The sequence below is a fragment of the Melanostigma gelatinosum genome (assembly GCF_949748355.1).
Source record: "Melanostigma gelatinosum genome assembly, chromosome: 8".
In the NCBI taxonomy this organism is placed as follows: Eukaryota; Metazoa; Chordata; class Actinopteri; order Perciformes; family Zoarcidae; genus Melanostigma; species Melanostigma gelatinosum.
The window spans coordinates 4,094,580-4,119,074 of record NC_136641.1 but is presented as its reverse complement, the minus strand read 5'-3'; the positions used below and the strand labels follow the sequence as shown (position 1 = coordinate 4,119,074).

The following is a 24,495-nucleotide window of genomic DNA, read 5'->3' as shown; positions in this document are numbered from 1 at the left end:
TGTTCCACAACATACGATTGGCATAATTATAGTCCACATGGAAAGAATCAGCAAAAGTCAGTTCACACTGAACAGTACAGTTCCGTCAGTCACTTCCTGTTGGTGGAGATGGGACCTTACAACAAATTTCATGTGAGCAAGCAGAACCAATCTAAGACAGATTGAAGAGAGTTGATGAAATGCTGTTCTATTGCAAACATTCATAGATAATAACTTCACCTAAAAATCTTTCCTTGTGTAAATGTAATCTATGAATAGAATGCTTTTACAGGAATCTGACCATTGAGATGATTTCCTGTAACAGTAAAGTTGTATCACACCACAAACGTTTGATGGTTTCCACTGGTCTCTACATCCCTGTTCATCACACCGCAAAGGTTTTGCATAATGTCCTGAACAAAAAAGCTTAACATATGATGTATAGTTCCCAGAACACTCTTCAGTATTCACTTTTGTTCATCCCGCCCTTCAGTATGTGTACAGCAGGAGTGTGGTAAACTTGCTGTTGTAGGATATATAAGAGCTGAATCATATACAGAGGGAGCAACAGAAGCAACATTCAAAAACGGAAGTTTATTCCAGCATTAGAAGAATTGCATTCAGACAAAAGTTTCTAAGAGTATACATTGTCTCATTAGAAAAACAACAACAACATTTCTGTTGAGGCCACACAACAACACAGCATTTCGCTCGATGGATTAGCATACAGTAAAAGCCAAAGCACAGTACTTACAATACGGTCAATCTCATTTTAATTAACTGAGAGATACAAACGGCAGGGGAAGGCTATTTTGTCCACTGACCACTGACCAAGTACTGTGCTTAATGGACTCTAATGGCTTTAGAGAGGCATGATAGACAACTAGAAATCAATATAACAGCATTACGGCTGCACAGGTTTTCACACACAGGATAATGAAAAGTGCACACTTTTGAAAAAAGAAAGGACTGAAAAATAAGAATTACATTTTTGGAGTAAATATTGGCTGATTCTGCCTCTTGATTAGGGCATCGCCATTAAAAAAATAGCTTATATATTTACTCAAAATGGACACATTGGCTTAACAGTGCAGTGCCACAAAAGTATAGGTTATTCAACTGACTCTGTCACTGTGTTTTTATCACTTCCATCCACCCGGCTTACCACAAGCTGTTACAGCTGTGAACGGAAAGTTAATACTTGCAAAATATGTGCATTCTGAAAATTAAAAAGAGGAAGAGGAACATGTTTTTTCTTGGGTAGTCACTTAAGACGGGGTGAGGGGAGTGGATGTTCTGTGGCAATAAATAGCCAGGCAGTGACAGTAATGTCGGTTTGAGTTGTACCTAGTCAAAGTGGGCGGTTACGTGTTACAAAATGTGTTTTAAGCATGTCACTTCTCCACCAAACAACGATAAGCTGCTAAACAGGATGCTCATGTAAGCTTGCATGCACATTCATATTTGACAATACATGTTTTATTCAGATGGAGAGAGTCTAAAGACATTTTCTCCATATACTCATTTTCATCAGTGTTTAGTGACTTCATGGAAATTAAATTTGTGTTGCTGAAAAAATCCAAATAATCAATAGAATATGATGTTGAACACTGCCCAAGGTAGTACATTCAGATTTATGCTAGCAGGAATTGGACATATACGATTTATTGCAAACAGTATATGGTACGAGACGACAAATGTTCCAGTTCATAAAATTACTTTTTGAATATCCTGAAACTAAACAGAATATTAATATCCATATAAGTGAAAGTCAATATTGGACTTACGACCGTCAGGTGGACACAAACAACTCCAAATGAATCCACGTGTTGCTCTGTGTCTGCTGGATTCAACCCTATCTCCTACAAAATGACGTTGTTCATACAACTACGCTGCATTTTCAACTATGTTTGGAGGGCAATGTCTTAAACAGTTCTGTGGTAATGCTGTGAATTGAAATAAAACAAAACAAACTAGAATCAGCGCCTTGAGGTTGTATGCCTCCACCAACCAGTTTACAGTTTACATCCATGTCTATCCAAAATCTCATCACCTCATCATTTTATCCTATTTAACGTTTGTGTGAAATTGTCAACAATTAGCAAATGAATTCTTGATTCACGGCTTAAAAGTGACCTTGACCCTTGACCACCAGAATCGAATCAGTGGAGTCCAAGTGGACGTTTGTGCTAAATTTGAAAAGATTCTGTGAAGGTGTTGCTGAGATAATGGAGCAGAGCCGGAATGGACCAGATGTACTGACAATCCGAGAACATAAGGCCTCTGGCGATGGCTGTGAAGGCTGGCCTTTGGTTTCACACGGGACACGAACAGCAAACTCCTTTGTTAAAGTCCTTTGTTTGTTCGACCCATCCAGCACCCTGACCCTACACATCAGAAACTTATTTGTATATATGTCAAAAAACAAATCCTCAACAAAATACATTTCCCTCGAAGTGTATTTCACAATGCAGTCCTGTTGTATGTGGAAGTGATCTTTTGGAGGCTGGCTGGATGTGTAAAGAGACAACTGTTTGCTGATGTATTTGCCACATACATTCTTTTAATGGGATATCATTTGTCATTTTGTTTACAACTTGTTCCTGTTGCCCCTAAGTGACCAAAACGATGTCAATGCAGGTTTAGGGCTATTTCAGTCAGGGAAATAATTGACATGTTTAATTTAGAATTCCCATGTAGTTTCCTGAAAAATGTAAGACGCAGTTGCTCTGATTTGTAGTGTCCTCTTAGTCACTGTTTTGATTGCATGGCCTGCCACTTTACTGTTCTGATTCACAGCCACAGCAGACTGCTATTTGTATCAAAAAGGTCTTTAAAGCCCCACTCTACCTGTCCAGCACCAACAGAGCCAGATATCGCCCTCAGATAGTAACTGGAGAGCAAAACACAGCTAAAAGGAAAGCAAATTGGACTTTCATTCGGTGACCAGAAACACAACTCCAAATGAATGCATATAAATGAAGGTTGCGCCATGTCTACACCAATGTTTGCTCTTTTTGCTAGCCGTATCAACTTTATAAGATACACGTAAGTGATGTGTGTACAGCTCATTGCGGTTCCCCCCAGGTGGCAAAATCAGTTGATGCAGGTTTAAGTGTGATTACTGTGAGTCAATGTTATATCATGCTCTTTAGCAAGTGCTGTTCTCCTCAGTTATCACTGTGATCTTGATCTTCCTCTCCCGCTGGACGTCTGTGAGGAAGAAAAAGGAATTGTTAAAAACAAAAACAGTTGGTGAGGGTTCGTCGAGTGGATTACAATACTGTGCATTCACAATGTAACGGCGTATCCATTAGAATTGTGTTTAATTGCAATGAATGTGTGAGACGTCCATACGTGGTTGTCAGGCACCTCCACTATCATTAAGTGGATGATATTTGTATGACATACAAGCAATGTTGAACTACCTCTCAGATATCATACGTGTGTACAAAAAAACGGAAGCAAAATGTACATGGACCACGTGGGGAAAGACATGTTGGCCGGTAAAGCTTTAGACATGTGATCATACTGAAGACCAGACTCAGGAAGAACAGAAAGAAAGGAAGAAGGGAAGAAAGAGTAGGGACGACCTGAATAGTCAACTATTCGACAATTCGATCAAAGGAGCCTGATTCGACTGCAGTTGTTTCAGATTTTCCTCATTTTCAGGATGGTTTAGTGGATTTGGAGCTAGTCATCGTTAAAGGTTGTGTTATAGGGACACTCATTGCCGGAGAGGTTGGAAGGAGAGATACGTTTCTAAAATGCTTATTTTACACTGTGATCTGTAGCTTTAGTTTCTATCTTTTTCTTTTTAATATGTTTTCACTGCTGAACCAGTTTGAAATCCTGGATACATCCTTCAAACAAATATTGTAGACCCTTCTGTCTGCTTCTCTCTGAACTCGCTTTTTAAATTAAAAAAATGATTCGATTTATTTTGTGCAGTTAGTGACAGTGTGGGCTCCATGTAGCGTTGACAGCTTGAACAGCAGCAGAGTAGACAAAATGCACCGTTCAAATTTGCTGGAATAGAATCTTGGAGAAGAGTAGAAACAGCTGTTTCTGGCTTGCGTCTCACTCCCTCTCATTCCTTCTGTCTTCTTGTATTAGGACGGAAAGTTCTACTTCCAACCACGAAAAGCAAGCGTCTCGCTATCGATGTCCGCTCTGTCGATGTCCGCTCTATCGATCTAAATGATTTTATGATCAGTAAATGATAGGGAAAGCTTGACCAATCTGATTCTGCAAAGTCATTTCTGAGTTTGGGACACCCCTGAGAAAGACACACGAGGACTTGAAATGTGAACCAATGCTCACGGTCTATTTCCGAGTCTCTGTCGGTTTCTGTCTCCACAAATGTCCTCTTCCTCTTGCCGCCCTGGTTGCCCTCTTGTCCTGACACGCTCCCGTCCTCGCCGTGCTCATCTGAGCTGCTTCCTGGCTCAGCTGCTGGTGACGATGACTGTGATGAGGCAGAGGAAGCACAAGGGCTTACAATGGAAGGGAAGCTCCATTTCAAGTAAAAATGAACTAGAACCAGCTAATATTTTCACATAGCATTTGTTATATTGAGTGAGAAAATATTCGACAACACAGCCTCAACTGTATCTGCTTTGGACCTCACCTTGCCTTGTGTGGATAAGGATTCTTGCAGAACAGAATTCAGGTTCTCCAGCACCACTACTATGAGATAAATGACACCAGAAAGTATTATTTCCTTGTGCAAAGTAAGTACATGCATGAACACACACGGACGCGTATGAATCTAAGCTCTTCACCTGGACGTAATGATATAGTGAGGATGGGCACCTTCTTCCCGTTGCATTGGTCTGTCTTTCCATTCACCTCCTCTTTCTGCTCCTGCTCTTTGATTACCTGCCGTGATGAGACCATCATATCATGAATACCGTTTGTCCCTTCTTTACCATCAATCCCCTAATTGTTTTGATTTTATTGCGGAAAAAAATTACCTTGTGGTTATAGTCACTGGTAGCCTCTTCCTCTTCTCGTTTTACCAGTGGGCTAGAAGTCCAGGAGCACGAGGGAGGAAAGACAGGAGAAGGTAATGATACCATTCCAGGTGAAGATGGATTGGCCTTCCCATCCTTGTCAGGGCTCGTCTGTACTCTCTCTCCACTATGTAAGGATAAGGGCGAATCATCTCTTGCCATTTGGCTGGATTTGGACTTTCCTTGATCCGATAGGTCCAGAGGCCCGTCGTATGCCTCTCTTAGCCCTTCTGCAGAGACCCTCTCAGTTTTGGATGGCGGACTTTCCTTTATCTCTTGCGGCTTAGGTTGACTCTCGACATGCTCTGGCAGACTTCTCAACCTGAACACCACAGTTGGTTCTTTGGCATGGGGCTGAGGGGCGCTCTGCTTCTGCCAGTGAGAGCCAAAAACCTGCCTTATAGGGCCGGCATGTTGGCTAGTTGGGATCAGGTTGGGAAAGTGTGGCAGGTTTGGCTTGGGTTGCACCAGGTTGGTCCCCGGAGCAGCTGCGGTGCCCCAGTCTGAGGATTCAGACATTGGCCAGGGGAAACTGACAGGGCTGCTCTTGGTTGGCTGAGGACGGCAGGGGACAGGAGCATGGAGCACATGTCTGCTGGGGTTCACTTCTCCACCAATGGAGTAAGAAGAGTTCTTAAGAAGGAGAGCTTTAGGAGGGATAGTGCATCGCTGGTCCTGTCCTTCAACAATCTGGGCTCTAAGTTTTGAGAAACAGAGGCCAGGCAGATATGTTGAGGTTAAAATGTTTGGACAGGTAATTAGACAATAATGCATTACCTAGTAATAGTAATACGATTACATTTTCCGCAACAAGATTTAAATCTGTAATATAGGCATTTAAAGCTGAACGATTGTTCTTTTTTGGCTCCCAAAGCAACTCTTTGTTTGAATTTCAGCACACCCAATCACTGATTTGTTACATTTCCATTGTTCAAATAGTGGCACAACAGCCTTTTTTTTTGCTAATTCCCATGTCCCTCTGTCCCACCTTCTCTCTCCAAGACGGGTTGCACCGTGTTCTGTCCTCCAGGAGAGAGGCTTGTATGACTCCTGTGAGAGTGGAGGAAAAATATACGACCATATTTGTGGCTATCCTTAATCACATAAATGAAAGTAATAGTTTGACATTTTGGAAAGGAGAACAGAAAAAAAGAAGCTCTCTTAATGAGAGTTTGATGACAAGATGGATACCACTCTGTGTACTCTAAATATGAAGCTACAACCAGGATACAGCTAACTTAGCGTAGCATAAAGACCAAAAACTAGGGTCACAGCTTGCCTGGCTCTGTCCAAAGGGATTTGATTTGTTTTTACACGTTTCGAGGATTAAACAAACATGAGAAACACTGTGTTATTTACTGAGCTTTAGACATGCAGATAGGTGGATGTTTTTGCAGGCTAGCTGTTTTCATCGGTTTCCACTCTTTACTGTATGCTAAGCTAAGCTAACAATCTCCTGACAGATATGAGAGTGGTCTTCTGAGCTAACTCAGAATTTAGAAACTTACAAAGTAGCTCCTGTTCATCACTCTCAATCGTCTTTGTTCACTTTCTGTCATGAAACACAAACAAGAACTTCATATCAGAAAGAGGGCGTGATAATCAACAACACAAACAAGCAAACATATGTCCTCCTCCCAGCTCTTCGTCATATCATCCTCACCTTCAGCTCTTTGGTCCGTCTCAGTTTTCACTGCATCAGTGCCATCTGCTGGCTGGTTACTTTCCCTGCTGGTTGCCTTCGTGACAAGGGCCACAGGTCCAGAAGGGGGTGAAAGGTCAGGGGAGCTGTTTGGTTTGACCTCCATGGTGATGCTGTGGCTGTTGGAGGAGTGGTCACTGGGACCTTTTCTACACAAACATGCATGGTTGGTGTGTGAGAAATTGCTTTCAGATAGTCCACAATCAACCACTGGGAGTTGACAGGGAGACCCTTTTATAACGGTAATTGTTATGTTATTGGTCATGCAAGAAAAAGGTTCTGATGTATATAAGCTGTGCAAGATTGTTGTAAAAACCTTCAAAAACAAAAAACAGAAGAAATAGTGGTCACATATCGCTGCATTAACTACAACTATTGAGAAATAATAAATAAAAAAATTGAAAAAGAGTTGAAGTTGAGAGTATAACGGACATTCCCAATCAACTCAACACAGGATGTATATGGCGAACTTGATAAAGCGTTGGAGGCTTGCGTGAACGTTGTCCAGTGGCCCATGAAGTCAATAAAGTCAGACTTCCGTGTATAAAATGACGCTGATCTACCGGAGATCTGCTGCATCCATAAGGCCAGAGAGGAAGCGCTATAGCGTTTTCCTTTAACCCCGTCTCACCTGTAGTGTGTGCGCGAGTAGTCCCACCATGCTGCTAATTTTACGCAGAAGACCATTCGGCTCATATGTGTTGTCACCATAACAATCGCCATTTTCTTTTGAGCTGGTCAAATGACCCCCCCCAAAAAAACTTCACTTGTCCGTTCTACTTTCATTCTATTTGACATGCTTATACACTATACTCACTCAAAGGCTGCTCGGATACTCCTGAGGTCCTCTCTAAGTAGCTTGTTCTCCTTTTTCAGGTTGTTCATCTCTCCCGCTGCAACACAGAACACAAGACATGATCGGAGCACTTTAAATTGTATTTTTAGGGGAACAGGGAAAAAAACATGAATGTGATGTTGAGAAAGTTGTGCCAAATGCCAGAAGCCAAAGAAGAAACAGGAAATGAATGTGTGACATTAGAGATGAGCGAGGGATCAAGAATGTTCAGACGTGAACAGAATACCCAGTAGAGTGATGTGCTGGATGCTCTGTATCTGTGAAGACTCAAATTCCTGCTGTCTCCTCTTGGCTACCTCCTGAGTCACTGTGCATCGGTCACACAGCCCCGCCCTCAGCCTACACAGGCAGCAGAAAACCACACAACGCCAGAATCACAATTGGCTGATTTTGAAAACACTCACATAATCGTAACGTTCAGGTACTAAATGCTGTACCTGTCTATGTTTATACATATAGAACCTGATCTAACTGTACCTGTCTATGTTTATATAACCTGATCTAACTGTACCTGTCTATGTTTATACATATATAACCTGATCTAACTGTACCTGTTTATGTTTATACATATATAACATGATCTAACTGTACCTGTTTATGTTTATATAACCTGATCTAACTGTACCTGTCTATGTTTATACATATATAACCTGACCTAACTGTACCGGTATATGTTTATACATATATAACCTGATCTAACTGTACCTGTTTATGTTTATACATTTATAACCTGATCTAACTGTACCTGTCTATGTTTATACATATATAACCTGATCTAACTGTACCTGTCTATGTTTATACATATATAACCTGATCTAACTGTACCTGTTTATGTTTATACATATATAACATGATCTAACTGTACCTGTTTATGTTTATATAACCTGATCTAACTGTACCTGTCTATGTTTATACATATATAACCTGACCTAACTGTACCGGTATATGTTTATACATATATAACCTGATCTAACTGTACCTGTTTATGTTTATACATTTATAACCTGATCTAACTGTACCTGTCTATGTTTATACATATATAACCTGATCTAACTGTACCTGTCTATGTTTATACATATATAACCTGATCTAACTGTACCTGTCTATGTTTATATAACCTGATCTAACTGTTCCTGTATATGTTTATACATATGTAACCTGATCTAACTGTACCTGTTTATGTTGATATAACCTGATCTAACTGTACCTGTATATGTTTATACATATATAACCTGATCTAATTGTACCTGTTTATGTTTATATAACCTGATCTAACTGTACCTGTCTATGTTTATACATATATAACCTGATCTAACTGTACCTGTATATGTTTATACATATATAACCTGATCTAACTGTACCTGTCTATGTTTATACATATATAACCTGATCTAACTGTACCTGTCTATGTTTATATAACCTGTTCTAACTGTACCTGTCTATGTTTATACATATATAACCTGATCTAACTGTACCTGTTTATGTTTATACATATATAACATGATCTAACTGTACCTGTTTATCTTTATATAACCTGATCTAACTGTACCTGTCTATGTATATACATATCTAACCTGACCTAACTGTACCGGTATATGTTTATACATATATAACCTGATCTAACTGTACCTGTTTATGTTTATACATTTATAACCTGATCTAACTGTACCTGTCTATGTTTATACATATATAACCTGATCTAACTGTACCTGTCTATGTTTATACATATATAACCTGATCTAACTGTACCTGTCTATGTTTATATAACCTGATCTAACTGTACCTGTATATGTTTATACATATGTAACCTGATCTAACTGTACCTGTTTATGTTGATATAACCTGATCTAACTGTACCTGTATATGTTTATACATATATAACCTGATCTAATTGTACCTGTTTATGTTTATATAACCTGATCTAACTGTACCTGTCTATGTTTATACATATATAACCTGATCTAACTGTACCTGTATATGTTTATACATATATAACCTGATCTAACTGTACCTGTCTATGTTTATACATATATAACCTGATCTAACTGTACCTGTCTATGTTTATATAACCTGTTCTAACTGTACCTGTCTATGTTTATACATATATAACCTGATCTAACTGTACCTGTTTATGTTTATACATATATAACCTGACCTAACTGTACCGGTATATGTTTATACATATATAACCTGATCTAACTGTACCTGTTTATGTTTATACATTTATAACCTGATCTAACTGTACCTGTCTATGTTTATACATATATAACCTGATCGAACTGTAGCTGTCTATGTTTATACATATATAACCTGATCTAACTGTACCTGTTTATGTTTATACATTTATAACCTGATCTAACTGTACCTGTCTATGTTTATACATATATAACCTGATCTAACTGTACCTGTCTATGTTTATACATATATAACCTGATCTAACTGTACCTGTCTATGTTTATATAACCTGATCTAACTGTACCTGTATATGTTTATACATATGTAACCTGATCTAACTGTACCTGTTTATGTTGATATAACCTGATCTAACTGTACCTGTATATGTTTATACATATATAACCTGATCTAATTGTACCTGTTTATGTTTATATAACCTGATCTAACTGTACCTGTCTATGTTTATACATATATAACCTGATCTAACTGTACCTGTATATGTTTATACATATATAACCTGATCTAACTGTACCTGTCTATGTTTATACATATATAACCTGATCTAACTGTACCTGTCTATGTTTATATAACCTGTTCTAACTGTACCTGTCTATGTTTATACATATATAACCTGATCTAACTGTACCTGTTTATGTTTATACATATATAACATGATCTAACTGTACCTGTTTATCTTTATATAACCTGATCTAACTGTATCTGTCTATGTTTATACATATCTAACCTGACCTAACTGTACCGGTATATGTTTATACATATATAACCTGATCTAACTGTACCTGTTTATGTTTATACATTTATAACCTGATCTAACTGTACCTGTCTATGTTTATACATATATAACCTGATCTAACTGTACCTGTCTATGTTTATACATATATAACCTGATCTAACTGTACCTGTCTATGTTTATATAACCTGATCTAACTGTACCTGTATATGTTTATACATATGTAACCTGATCTAACTGTACCTGTTTATGTTGATATAACCTGATCTAACTGTACCTGTATATGTTTATACATATATAACCTGATCTAATTGTACCTGTTTATGTTTATATAACCTGATCTAACTGTACCTGTCTATGTTTATACATATATAACCTGATCTAACTGTACCTGTATATGTTTATACATATATAACCTGATCTAACTGTACCTGTCTATGTTTATACATATATAACCTGATCTAACTGTACCTGTCTATGTTTATATAACCTGTTCTAACTGTACCTGTCTATGTTTATACATATATAACCTGATCTAACTGTACCTGTTTATGTTTATACATATATAACATGATCTAACTGTACCTGTTTATGTTTATATAACCTGATCTAACTGTACCTGTCTATGTTTATACATATATAACCTGACCTAACTGTACCGGTATATGTTTATACATATATAACCTGATCTAACTGTACCTGTTTATGTTTATACATTTATAACCTGATCTAACTGTACCTGTCTATGTTTATACATATATAACCTGATCGAACTGTAGCTGTCTATGTTTATACATATATAACCTGATCTAACTGTACCTGTTTATGTTTATACATTTATAACCTGATCTAACTGTACCTGTCTATGTTTATACATATATAACCTGATCTAACTGTACCTGTCTATGTTTATACATATATAACCTGATCTAACTGTACCTGTCTATGTTTATATAACCTGATCTAACTGTACCTGTATATGTTTATACATATGTAACCTGATCTAACTGTACCTGTTTATGTTGATATAACCTGATCTAACTGTACCTGTATATGTTTATACATATATAACCTGATCTAATTGTACCTGTTTATGTTTATATAACCTGATCTAACTGTACCTGTCTATGTTTATACATATATAACCTGATCTAACTGTACCTGTATATGTTTATACATATATAACCTGATCTAACTGTACCTGTCTATGTTTATACATATATAACCTGATCTAACTGTACCTGTCTATGTTTATATAACCTGTTCTAACTGTACCTGTCTATGTTTATACATATATAACCTGATCTAACTGTACCTGTTTATGTTTATACATATATAACATGATCTAACTGTACCTGTTTATGTTTATATAACCTGATCGAACTGTAGCTGTCTATGTTTATACATATATAACCTGATCTAACTGTACCTGTCTATGTTTATATAACCTGATCTAACTGTACCTGTCTATGTTTATACATATATAACCTGATCTAATTGTACCTGTTTATGTTTATATAACCTGATCTAACTGTACCTGTCTATGTTTATACATATATAACCTGATCTAACTGTACCTGTTTATGTTTGTACATATATAACCTGATCTAACTGTACCTGTCTATGTTTATACATATATAACCTGATCTAACTGTACCTGTCTATGTTTATATAACCTGATCTAACTGTACCTGTCTATGTTTATACATATATAACCTGATCTAACTGTACCTGTCTATGTTTATACATATATAACATGATCTAACTGTACCTGTTTATGTTTATATAACCTGATCTAACTGTACCTGTTTATGTTTATACATATATAACCTGATCTAACTGTACCTGTTTATGTTTATACATAACCTGAGCTAACTGTACCTGTTTATGTTTATACATATATAACCTGATCTAACTGTACCTGTTTATGTTTATACATATATAACCTGATCTAACTGTACCTGTCAATGTTTACACATATATAACCTGATCTAACTGTACCTGTTTATGTTTATACATATATAACCTGATCTAACTGTACCTGTTTATGTTTATACATATATAACCTGATCTAACTGTACCTGTCTATGTTTATACATATATAACCTGATCTAACTGTACCTGTCTGTGTTTATACATATATAACATGATCTAACTGTACCTGTTTATGTTTATACATATATAACCTGATCTAACTGTACCTGTTTATGTTTATACATATATAACCTGATCTAACTGTACCTGTCTATGTTTATACATATATAACCTGATCTAACTGTACCTGTCTATGTTTATATAACCTGTCTAACTGTACCTGTCTATGTTTATACATATATAACCTGATCTAACTGTACCTGTTTATGTTTATATAACCTGATCTAACTGTACCTGTCTCTGTTTATATAACCTGTTATAACTGTACCTGTCTATGTTTATACATATATAACCTGATCTAACTGTACCTGTTTATGTTTATACATATATAACCTGAGCTAATTGTACCTATTTATGTTTATACATATATAACCTGATCTAACTGTACCTGTTTATGTTTATACATATATAACCTGATCTAACTGTACCTGTCTATGTTTATACATATATAACCTGATCTAACTATACCTGTTTATGTTTATATAACCTCATCTAACTGTACCTGTCTATGTTTATACATATATAACCTGATCTAACTGTACCTGTATATGTTTATACATATATAACCTGATCTAACTGTACCTGTTTATGTTTATACATATATAACCTGATCTAACTGTACCTGTCTATGTTTATACATATATAACCTGATCTAACTGTACCTGTCTATGTTTATATAACCTGTCTAACTGTACCTGTCTATGTTTATACATATATAACCTGATCTAACTGTACCTGTTTATGTTTATATAACCTGATCTAACTGTACCTGTCTCTGTTTATACATATATAACCCGATCTAACTGTACCTGTTGATGTTTATATAACCTGTTATAACTGTACCTGTTTATGTTTATACATATATAACCTGATCTAACTGTACCTGTCTATATTTATACATATATAACCTGATATAACTGTACCTGTCTATGTTTATACATATATAACCAGATCTAACTGTACCTGTCTGTGTTTATACATATATAACCTGATCTAACTGTACCTGTTAATGTTTATACATATATAACCTGATCTAACTGTACCTGTTTATATTTATACACATATAACCTGATATAACTGTACCTGTCTATGTTTATATAACCTGTCTAACTGTACCTGTCTATGTTTATACATATATAACCTGATCTAACTGTACCTGTTTATGTTTATATAACCTGATCTAACTGTACCTGTTTATGTTTATACATATATAACCTGAGCTAACTGTACCTGTTTATGTTTATACATATATAACCCGATCTAACTGTACCTGTTTATGTTCATACATATATAACCTGATCTAACTGTACCTGTCTATGTTTATACATATATAACCTGATCTAACTGTACCTGTCTATGTTTATACATATATAACTTGATCTAACTGTACCTGTTTATGTTTATACATATATAACCTGAGCTAACTGTACCTGTTCATGTTTATACATATATAACCTGATCTAACTGTACCTGTTTATACATATATAACCTGATCTAACTGTACCTGTTTATGTTTATACATATATAACCTGATCTAACTGTACCTGTTTATGTTTATACATATATAACCTGAGCTAACTGTACCTGTCTATGTTTATACATATATAACGTGATCTAACTGTACCTGTCTATGTTTATACATATATAACCTGATCTAACTGTACCTGTCTATGTTTATACATATATAACCTGATCTAACTGTACTTGTCTATGTTCATACATATATAACCTGATCTAACTGTACCTGTCTGTGTTTATACATATATAACCTGATCTAACTGTACCTGTTTATGTTTATACATATATAACCTGATCTAACTGTACCTGTTTTCCAGTGTCTTGATGTTCTCGGTGAGTACTCTCTGCTGTTCTTTCATCTGCTGGTTTTTGGAAAACAGGTCCTCCATTCGCTTTGTATCACTGTTGACATGCACGCAGATAACACAAACACACAAAACAAGAATCAGACTACTGTTAAAAGGTAATGGCAATCAGATATCACAGAAGTCTTTTTACGATCAGTGAGATGCAGAATGATTCATCGTCTCTCATTCATCTCTGAAGAACAGGCAGTCAAGAATCATCCTTTTAGTCTCAATGCTGTATCTGCATTTCAGCATCAGCCTCCACATTTACACTCCTCTTTTCATTTATATCAGTAAAAGTATCACAAACACGATAAAAAAAAAGTGCGACCACGTTCAGAAAATGTGCTTTTACGGCAAAGTACAGGAGGAATGTTAAGAACATGTACTTAAAGTTCACGTTTAAAACCGTGGAGATGACGGTGGACTTCAGGAAGAGCCCCCCCAACACTGCCCCCCCCCCACACACATCACAAGACTCAGCAGCACTGCGTCTGCTGCGGAAACCTCTGGGATCCCCAATCTCCCAGAACTTAAAGTGGGACTATGGTCTAGAATCCTTGAGTTAGGCATGTTGGTCGTCGCCATCTTGTTTTTTTTAAGTCGCTTTCTTCTTCTTTTTGTCCCAAACTTTTTTTTATTGTGCAAGTGACAAGAGAGGGTGGTGCAACCGAATGCTGATTAAGACATTTTTAGGCGACCACAATGTTACAATTATCCGTCATGAAGGTTTACACACTATGACAGGTTAGCATCTAGAATAGAAGTGTATTTCAAGTGATTGCAAGATATTTCACTTTTGAATGCTTGTGTCTTATGTCAGAAACATCGTGGAGTGTTTTGAAAGAAGTGTAAAAGTATTCACTTTTAGTGTGTGAGGAAACACAAAAAGATGTATACAGACAGTCTTAGGCTTCAAGAAACACAAATGAGTAACTCCACAATAAATAAAGCTGTTATAATGTTTTATAACACATCGAAAGATCCAACTGAAAACAAGAACAACTGGAAGTGAAATAAAAAATTGAAACTGTCCTGAGGATAAAAGGCAGGGAAGAGAAAAACTGGATTTTCCAAGCTCAGTAAAACACAATACTCAACAAAAACCTTTAAAAGTACATGTTGAAACTGAAAACATGTTTGACACGTTCAGACTAAGCTGTGAGTTGGAATTAAACTGATGTTCTTTTACTGTTGTTCAGCATGGCCCCCATTAACTTCATTTCATAAAGACTTTTCTATGTTTTATGGATTCTTTGTTCACTTTATTGCAGGGGTCTTCAACGTTTTTCAGGCCAAGGACCCCCAAACTATTCAAACTATTCAAATGTACGTTTTCATTTCAAACATAAATGTGGAAACTAAAATGAGCGATGGCCTATTAGTGCCACTGCCATGCATAAACATACCTATTATCTTGCATAAAATACTGAACTATTAAAAATAATGGACAGATTCATATTTTGAAATTTTAGTTTTTTTAATTGTCTAATTAACCAAAGATTTCGCGGACCCCCTGCAGTACCTCCGCGGACCCCCTAGGGGTCGCGTACCCCCTGTTGAATACCTGCTTTAGAGCTATGCGGGAAGTTTTCTTCACAAAGTCAAGCTAACATGGGGTGAGGAATTGATATAAAAATTATGATTTTGTGGTTTTCCTTTAATTTTGAAAATCGCTAATGTAAAATTGTAAAAGTATGTATTTAATTTTGACTTGCATGTTTGGCTGTTTGCTGTCCCTACTCGGCAACCAAAGGCCAAGAACTGGTTGCCAATTTCTAAAAATGCTCGACAATGGCAACCTGGCAACCCTTACTGTCAACCCCTGAAAACAGGTGACTCAGCCCTTCTTGGATTAACTCCTAGTTGTAACAGGAATCTAAAATAACTGAACTATTAAAAATAATGGACAGATTCATATTTTGAAATTTTAGTTTTTTTAATTGTCTAATTAACCAAAGATTTCGCGGACCCCCTGCAGTACCTCCGCGGACCCCCTAGGGGTCGCGTACCCCCTGTTGAATACCTGCTTTAGAGCTATGCGGGAAGTTTTCTTCACAAAGTCAAGCTAACATGGGGTGAGGAATTGATATAAAAATTATGATTTTGTGGTTTTCCTTTAATTTTGAAAATCGCTAATGTAAAATTGTAAAAGTATGTATTTAATTTTGACTTGCATGTTTGGCTGTTTGCTGTCCCTACTCGGCAACCAAAGGCCAAGAACTGGTTGCCAATTTCTAAAAATGCTCGACAATGGCAACCTGGCAACCCTTACTGTCAACCCCTGAAAACAGGTGACTCAGCCCTTCTTGGATTAACTCCTAGTTGTAACAGGAATCTAAAATAACGCGACCTCTTTGCCAGCTGTTCTTTTCTATGCGTTTTCAGTGGAATAGAAACAAAGATTTTGTGACCCAGCACCAGACTGAACAACTTGTTGGAACATGAGCTTCCTGCCGAGCTTAACATGACACTGACGAAACGCAGGGCGGGGTGCAGCGCAGGACCAGCACGTCCGCCTGGTCTACAAAGACTTCAGGCCTGAGCACGGTGCCCACAGTGGTTGAACCTGTGCACATCTGAACCGGAATATCTTGTCTAAACATGATCATGCAGAGACCTTGGCGAGGTAAATGATTCACTCACCAGCCTTTCTTGTTGGACAGCTCTTGGATCTTCCCTTGCCAACCTGGAAACCAATTACACAACACACCTGGTTATAATTCTTGGGAATTAAATGAGATATTACAGCTTTCTCTCTCTCTCTCTCTCTCTCTCTCTCTCTCTCTCTCTCTCTCTCTCTCTCTCTCTCTCTCTCTCTCTCTCTCTCTCTCTCTCTTTTATTTCTGGCTGCTGTTTCCATGATTTCCACTTACCCTCCACTTCCCGCTCGTGGACCTCCCGCAGTTTGAGGAGCAGGCTGTTGAAGCACTCCATTGCAATTGTTCATTGAGTCTGACTCTACAACGAAAAAAGAGACAGAACTATTTTTTTCCATGTTTTTGATGGATTGGTTGGAATTGTACCGATTTTGGGATTTGGGGCTATTTGTCTTCCATAACATGTCTTTTTTCAGCCTAGTGCAAACAAAAACATTCACAATACACATTCAGGTGATTATTTTATGACTTTTTCTATTTGAGTCTGTAGATTGATCCCAAATTCACGAGAACGTACCGTTAGATAATGCCTCATTTGCATATTTAAACATAACATTTCAGACAATTTGTGATACAAAAAGTTATTGTCTCAACTTGAGAAGTTTCGTGTGGATATATATTAGTTTCTTTACCTGTAGTATCAAAATGTGTGTTATTTTACTAAACATATCTTCAACGGTCGTTTTCTCTAAATACATTTTTTCTCAGACTCTGAGCCAGAAATCTCCACTTCAGCAACTCTTACATCCTTCAAACTTACCAGTTTCATTCCGCTCTATATTCTGAAGGTTTTTACAGAGGGGTTTGTTCATATATACAACATTTTATGTTTTTTTTAATGTCTGTCGACAGTATTAGTATAGAGCGATACAAAGAGAAATCCAAAGTTCCCTTGATAAAAACCTTTGACTCATATCAACAAAGTGAAACTAGATTTTTGAACTTGGCTTTATGAAATGTTTGGAATTCTGTCTTTGGATATTTATGCAAATGATCACATATTATCCCTGTAGCATCTACCCTTCAAAATTCTCACCATCACTTACAGAGCACTTCACTGTCAGGCTCCGGCTTATGTAGCTGATCTACTTCGCCCCTATTCACCCGCCTGCACTCTCAGGTCAAATGCTCTAGGTCAGCGGTTCCCAAACTTTTTAGGCCACGCACCCCCTTCTACATCCCGACCGGGTTCACGCACCCCCCCCCCCCCCACACACACACACCTTAAAAAAAAAAAAGCAACAGAGCCGCATAAAAATCGGACGAATGAGAGAACAGTTTGCTCGCGTGTGGCGTTTGTTTACAAGATAAAAAACACAAAAACTCTTCCTGCACCGTGCCTTCGAAAAGGTAACGGACGCAACGTTACGAAGGTAACGGACGATTGGCCAGATTGGCCACATCTGTAGGCTCGTCTACTTGCAGAGAATAAAACTCACTCTTCTTCACGCGACCGACCAATGTAGCCAGGATGTCTTCGGACAAAGCATCGATGCGCGCGACAGTGTTGTTGGACACCGGGATCACGTCCAACTTTTTCGCTTCTCTCTCTCCAATCATACTGTTGGGAACTAAAGGAGCGTGTTTGGGTTATCAGCATTTAAGAAACTGAATTCTTGACATCAATAGAATTATTGATGTATGTAACAATTATTAATGATTATTAATATAAACGGGGCACCACCCTGCGAACAGGGACCAATAACCAAACGATAAAACTAAGTCTCATAATTAGTAGTCACTCATAATGTCAATAGTCTGCGTATGACTATACATTCAGTGACAGTGAAGGTTTTAAGTTCGAGCACAGGCTACTACATACAGTCTTATCAAATACATATGCACAAGTAATCACAGACGACTGCTCCTTAAAGTATAACAGAGTTTATTAAATCAAAATAATAAATGATCCGATCAATTAATATTGCAACCAACAAACGTTATCATACAATTTTATATGCCTAAACTAAAGAATGCACCCCACTTTGGGAATCCCTGCTCTAGGTCTTCTGTCAGTCCCACGCACACGATTTAAGACCCGTGGTGACCGAGCCTTTGAGGCAGTGGCCCCGAGGCTCTGGAATGCTCTGCCTGCAACTCTACGCCTCGCAGATACTGTGAATACTTTTTAAAAAACAGCTCAAAACCCACCTGTTTAGGCAGGCGTTTGTGTAAAAGTAAACCCATGTCCTAGACCTGCTCTTAAAATATGTTTTACATTTTAATTTAATTTTTTATAATTTTTTATTTTATTTTTTATTTTTTACTTTTCTCTGTGTAGATAATTTATTGACCCTAGGGTCACATTGTGTTTTTTATGCTTTTAAATGTCTGCTCTGTTCAGCACTTTGTGATATTATTCATATAAAATTCATTCATTCATTCATATTTCATCAGATAATGCCTCATTTGCATATTTAAAGATTTTCAGAAAGTCTCATGGTGATACCTATTAGTTGTTTTGTGTATTTCCCTGTCGTGTCTCCTCTCAAACACTGAGGGGTCTTGACGTTATGACTCTTCACACACTCTAAATCCAACACTTTCACCAAGTATTACAACTTTAAACAGCTCATGGATTGAGAACACAATAACTCAGTCAGTTATCAAGAGCTTGGTCGTTGTAGCCCGAGGACTACTGGGTGTTTGGGGACGTACGGCACCGCACGCTACTTGCTGGCACTATCTTGATGCGCCGCTGCTACACAAATGTGTTATATCAAGAAACATTAAGAACTAGCTAGACTGGTCCTGCAAGGCCTCGCGTTTAACCCTGCGGGTTGTGTTCCAAGTACATGAAACACAGCTTTTAACTGTTTGCGAAATGTGTACGTGGACGCACATGTGCATCAACTGCGTCTTGCAAAGTAACATAAAGAAATCGTTCATTGATTTCTCTTTTTTGCCGTCAAACTGAAAGCCTCAATGTGTCACTGATGCGTAACGCACAAATGCACTGAATACTATTTATCATTTTGATCAGTAGAGATCCGGCTCTCTTGACATGTCAGGATATGTCCGGCTGTTCAGATCAGCAGAGCAAGAAAAGACCTGTCTGCCTTCATGCGTCTGCTCTGCTGTCTCTACATCATTATTCACACACACGCACGTACAAGTTGTCACTGTTTAGCAATTTTTTGCTGTGTAGTTAAATTATATTTCCGGTATATTCAACCTTTAAAAGCGCAATGTGTAACATGTAGCCAAACAAACAGGGGGGCAGAGTTACACCTCTACTTCGGGGTCCATGCAATCTAAATATCCAGTAATCAGTTATGAAAATAACAACTAACTAACTAACTGACAGCAGGGCGTGAATAGAGTGGTCTCACCTACGTCACGATCTCCTTAGTTACGAGGTCTGTCCGCCATGTTGGAGTACATACAGATCCTACATGGCGGCGAGTAAACAAGGAAGTGCGGCGAAAATACCATACTTTGAATCACTGGATAGTGCATCAAAGGTTCGCTACCTGGCCAAATTGAAGGTTATTGGTAACTTGGATCCCTATACGATGAGTGCAGATGGTTTCAGTGCCGATCCTACTTATCTTCCATCGGTAAACTACGCCAACATCTACACGTATCTCGTGAACACACCCAGTCCTTACACAAAAGACGAGTTGGAGTGCTACAAAGGGCTCGACGCTTATAATCAGTTTGTCAGTGGATGGGTCCGAGACGTCAAAGCAACGGTCGTCGGGAATTCTCATCTCGTCATTGGAAGGGTAAATATATACAGATCTGGTCCGATATTTAGCAATATTCAATGTTTACTCAGTGCAAACAGACACGTGTGTTTGTTTACATTGTACATGCACGTCATTGTGTGCGTGTGTGTAGGAATTAACTTTCAACTAACTCCTAACTCCTAACTTCATCCCCCCCCACACACATATATATATATATATATATATATATATATATATATATATATGATCTGACGTTAAACTCATATCAAGCAAAGCTGAAGCTGCATCTCTGTGTTTCGCCTGTTGTACGCGCTCGACACGTCTCTGGTACCGACTACTGTCACGGGCCGATGAAGCTTCGGTAACCTTCTCATGTCCAAGTTTAATTTATATTTCCTTTATTAAATACTGTTCACAAACGAATTAGTAAATAAAATCACTGACCACTTATAAAGTGATCCGCACATACTCTAGTGTACGCCAAATTCCATTCCTTTATATCTCGAGAGATGCGTGACAGCCATTTCTCGCGACGTCGCTTGGATAGCTCCTTCGTGTCATTTCCTTGATGTGTAATGACCGCTGGCAAACGAAAGAATGATTTCTTGTCTCTATCAGCTCTGCTGCCACAACCAAAGACAGCACAAAAGTTCACCACCGATAGGTTATGCGACTCAGCCGTGCATGCCAGTGGCTTTGTGTGTACTCCAACATGGCCGACAGCTAAACTGTGACGTCACACGAGACCACTCTATACGCAAAATTCGAGAGCAAAAATGTTGCTTTCCGTCGTTTAATCCGAGGTGATTCGGAGGTTGTGCTTCTGTCGCGCCTGCAGTTACTAAGCAACCAAATCTGCTTGCTTGGATGATGACGAAGTTGCTTTAATGTAGCACCAAGCCTCACAGACTAAACGGCACATTCCACATATTTAACTTAGACTGATATTTAGGGAAGAATTAAAGAGCGATCTGCTGGTTGTGATTGGTTGTTCCTCGTCACATGACACACATGTTGCATGTGAACGGCCCCTTACACTGCTATCTTATAATCTTCACGTGTGGCGTCGGCCTTTAGTTTATGTTTGCCATGTGTGTGCTAGTGCCACTAAGTGGGGCTTTACTGTCCGTTTTTTGATTTGATTAAGTCCATCATGCCAGAAACGACAAACAAAACGTCTCGTCCAAGGTGATGGTGTGAGACGTTTTCCTGTTTCAGCCACGCTGAATTCAATCCAATGAACAAACTATCAAAACGTACACGGACCACGTATGAATTGATGAAGAGCCCTCGGGGCAGCTCCACGTCTTCGTCCTCTCGTGTTGGACTGAGGAGCGACTGGACGCTACAGAGACTCACTATCACCTCTGAAGGTACAAGTGGTATTACACAGGACGGGCTGCGGCTAGCTGGTTAGCGTGCTCACTTCAGTAGATATCCACAACACATGTCTTTGACATGTCTTGGACCCTGTGACCTATTCACATTCGTCTGAAAACGTCATTTTCTGAACGTTCTTAACAAAAATCTACGACTGCCAACACTGTGTGACACTTCTCCCACTGTTCATAGACGATGTGGACAACACGCCGTCCTGGCTCCTGGTCGGCAGCTCTTCTCACTCATCGGACGGAGAGTGACGCTGCGTTTTAACTCTGACAACCACGGATAAATGTGTATGGAGAGAACACAGCGTTTGTTCAAATAACAATAAATGCTGAACGACAGTCTGTCACACTTGTATGAGCCCCACCCTGATCACACACACACACACACACACACACACACACACACACACACACACACACACACACACACACACACACACACACTTGTAAAAGCACATATTCTCTCTAATGTCCTCAATATGATCCCTGAGCATATGATAACGTGGTTTGTGAGTTGTTTTATTGCACACTGTCTGCTTAATTCAATACCTTATCTTGTTATTGACACGCAGTGTTATATCTATTTATACAGACTTCGGTACATTTTTACAACATTGTTTAAAACTTTCACAATGAGCATGGAAAGCCTGTCAAGGTCAGGATTATGTCATAAATTCCAGCTCATGTCTTTGAACTCACTCCCAGGCACACATACCTGTGTCTCCCCCACCCACCTGTCAGCCACCCGGTCTATACCGGCCCTCGAGGCAACAACCCAGATCTTAAACAACGGCAACTCACCTCAGACAGCCGAGGACTCCTTCAGCCGCTCGCTCGCTCGGGCTCCAGAGATGAGCCGGGTGGTACAGGAACGACAGAGGGAGAGAAAGCGGAATGAAGAGGAAGAGAGGATAATAAGGTGAGGAAGAACGCCCCAGAGCCTGCCCTTCTCTCATCTCTCCACCCCAGAAAACCGGTCGGAGCTGTCGTTCCCTTAAGGAACACAAACACCGAGGCCCGGGCAAGTTCTCCCTTGATTTTCCTGTTCCTGCTGAAATCCCACATAACCGGCTAAACCGGCTCCATAAAGCCCTGTGAGGATAGAGGAACAAAGCCCATTGGGAAACACAAACATGTGATGCAGAAGCCTGCAGTGGTGGTAATCATGAGTTAGAGAGGAAGAGTTTTCTTTTTCTTTTTTTTAAGTATTATTATTTTTTGTTCATAAATAAACTTCAACTACTGGCATGAGTCATGACGCATTAATCACATATTGATTTTTGTGAAAATTCCTTTTCGTTGTTTTGTTTTAAGTCTGTTGTTTGTGCTTTTATGCTGCGGTCTTGGCCAGGACTGGAAATATAAAGGCTGAAAACCATCAAATAAAATAACCCTTGGGGCGTGGAATTTTAATAACTAGCACAGAAGACTATGTCCCGAACTTCAACCCTCCCACTTAACAACTCAGAGGTTGTGATCACACAATGGGAGTGTGATAACAATTTTACTGTAAACTGCTCCAATTTAAGAAAAACAAATCACATCTTTAGTCCTGACAGAGGCAGCTGTGTGTGTGAAACGGGCAAAAAGCAGAGACAGGGTGTGTTGGACATGGTGTCCAACTTGGTATGCAAATTTGACAGGACAACAACAGACAATAGGAATGGTGCACTTGCTGTCTATGAAGCTCAACTTGATCCATCCTTGATTAGAAAAATGCCATTTCCTGATTCCTGAACCAGATTCCTCACAACCGGCCGGACGGGGCACCGGCAGCATCTCCATCGTCATCCTCTTACTCTTCATTCAAACTGCCACTCCCTGTAGCCACAGGTATCGTACATATCTATGAGCGGTAGGGAAAGTATGAAGATGTGATTATATGTTTTCATTGTCAGCGTTCACTGATACTCACGGAAAAAGACAGAGGCGGGGGAGGAGTCCCTCTTGGACGGAGGGACATGCAATAGACGTCATGAGTACTACAGAATGTAGAATATGGAAATTCAGAGCGGCAATAAAGTCATATGAACAATAGGGATCGAGTTCAAGACACTTCTAGTTATTGCCAAACAGATTACACACACATCCAGGGTTGGACATTTACATATTTTTTCGGGGGGAATTTTTGCTCCCACTGACTGAAATCCAGTGGCATTTAAAAAAAATTGGGGGAACTTTTTGAAACTTGTGAAATAACATTTAACCTTTGTTCAAAATAATGAATATACTTATTTAGGCTTACAGTATAGGCTTTT

General features: G+C 38.6%; 1 protein-coding gene across 1 annotated transcript; it reads right to left on the bottom strand.

Moving 5' to 3' along the window:
* Positions 1–553: 553 nt before the first annotated feature.
* rbbp8l (retinoblastoma binding protein 8-like) lies at positions 554–23,117 on the bottom strand. Its single transcript, XM_079272782.1, has 14 exons — positions 23,039–23,117; positions 17,374–17,458; positions 17,144–17,186; positions 14,457–14,552; positions 7,779–7,891; positions 7,514–7,589; positions 6,658–6,845; positions 6,503–6,546; positions 5,983–6,044; positions 4,956–5,691; positions 4,764–4,860; positions 4,610–4,668; positions 4,303–4,447; positions 554–3,192 (listed from the first exon to the last, which is right to left on the bottom strand). Exons 2-14 carry the CDS (start codon positions 17,432–17,434, stop codon positions 3,131–3,133), a joined length of 1,782 nt encoding a protein of 593 aa, XP_079128908.1. The 5' UTR covers positions 17,435–17,458; positions 23,039–23,117; the 3' UTR covers positions 554–3,130.
* Between the last annotated feature and the right edge of the window lie 1,378 nt (positions 23,118–24,495).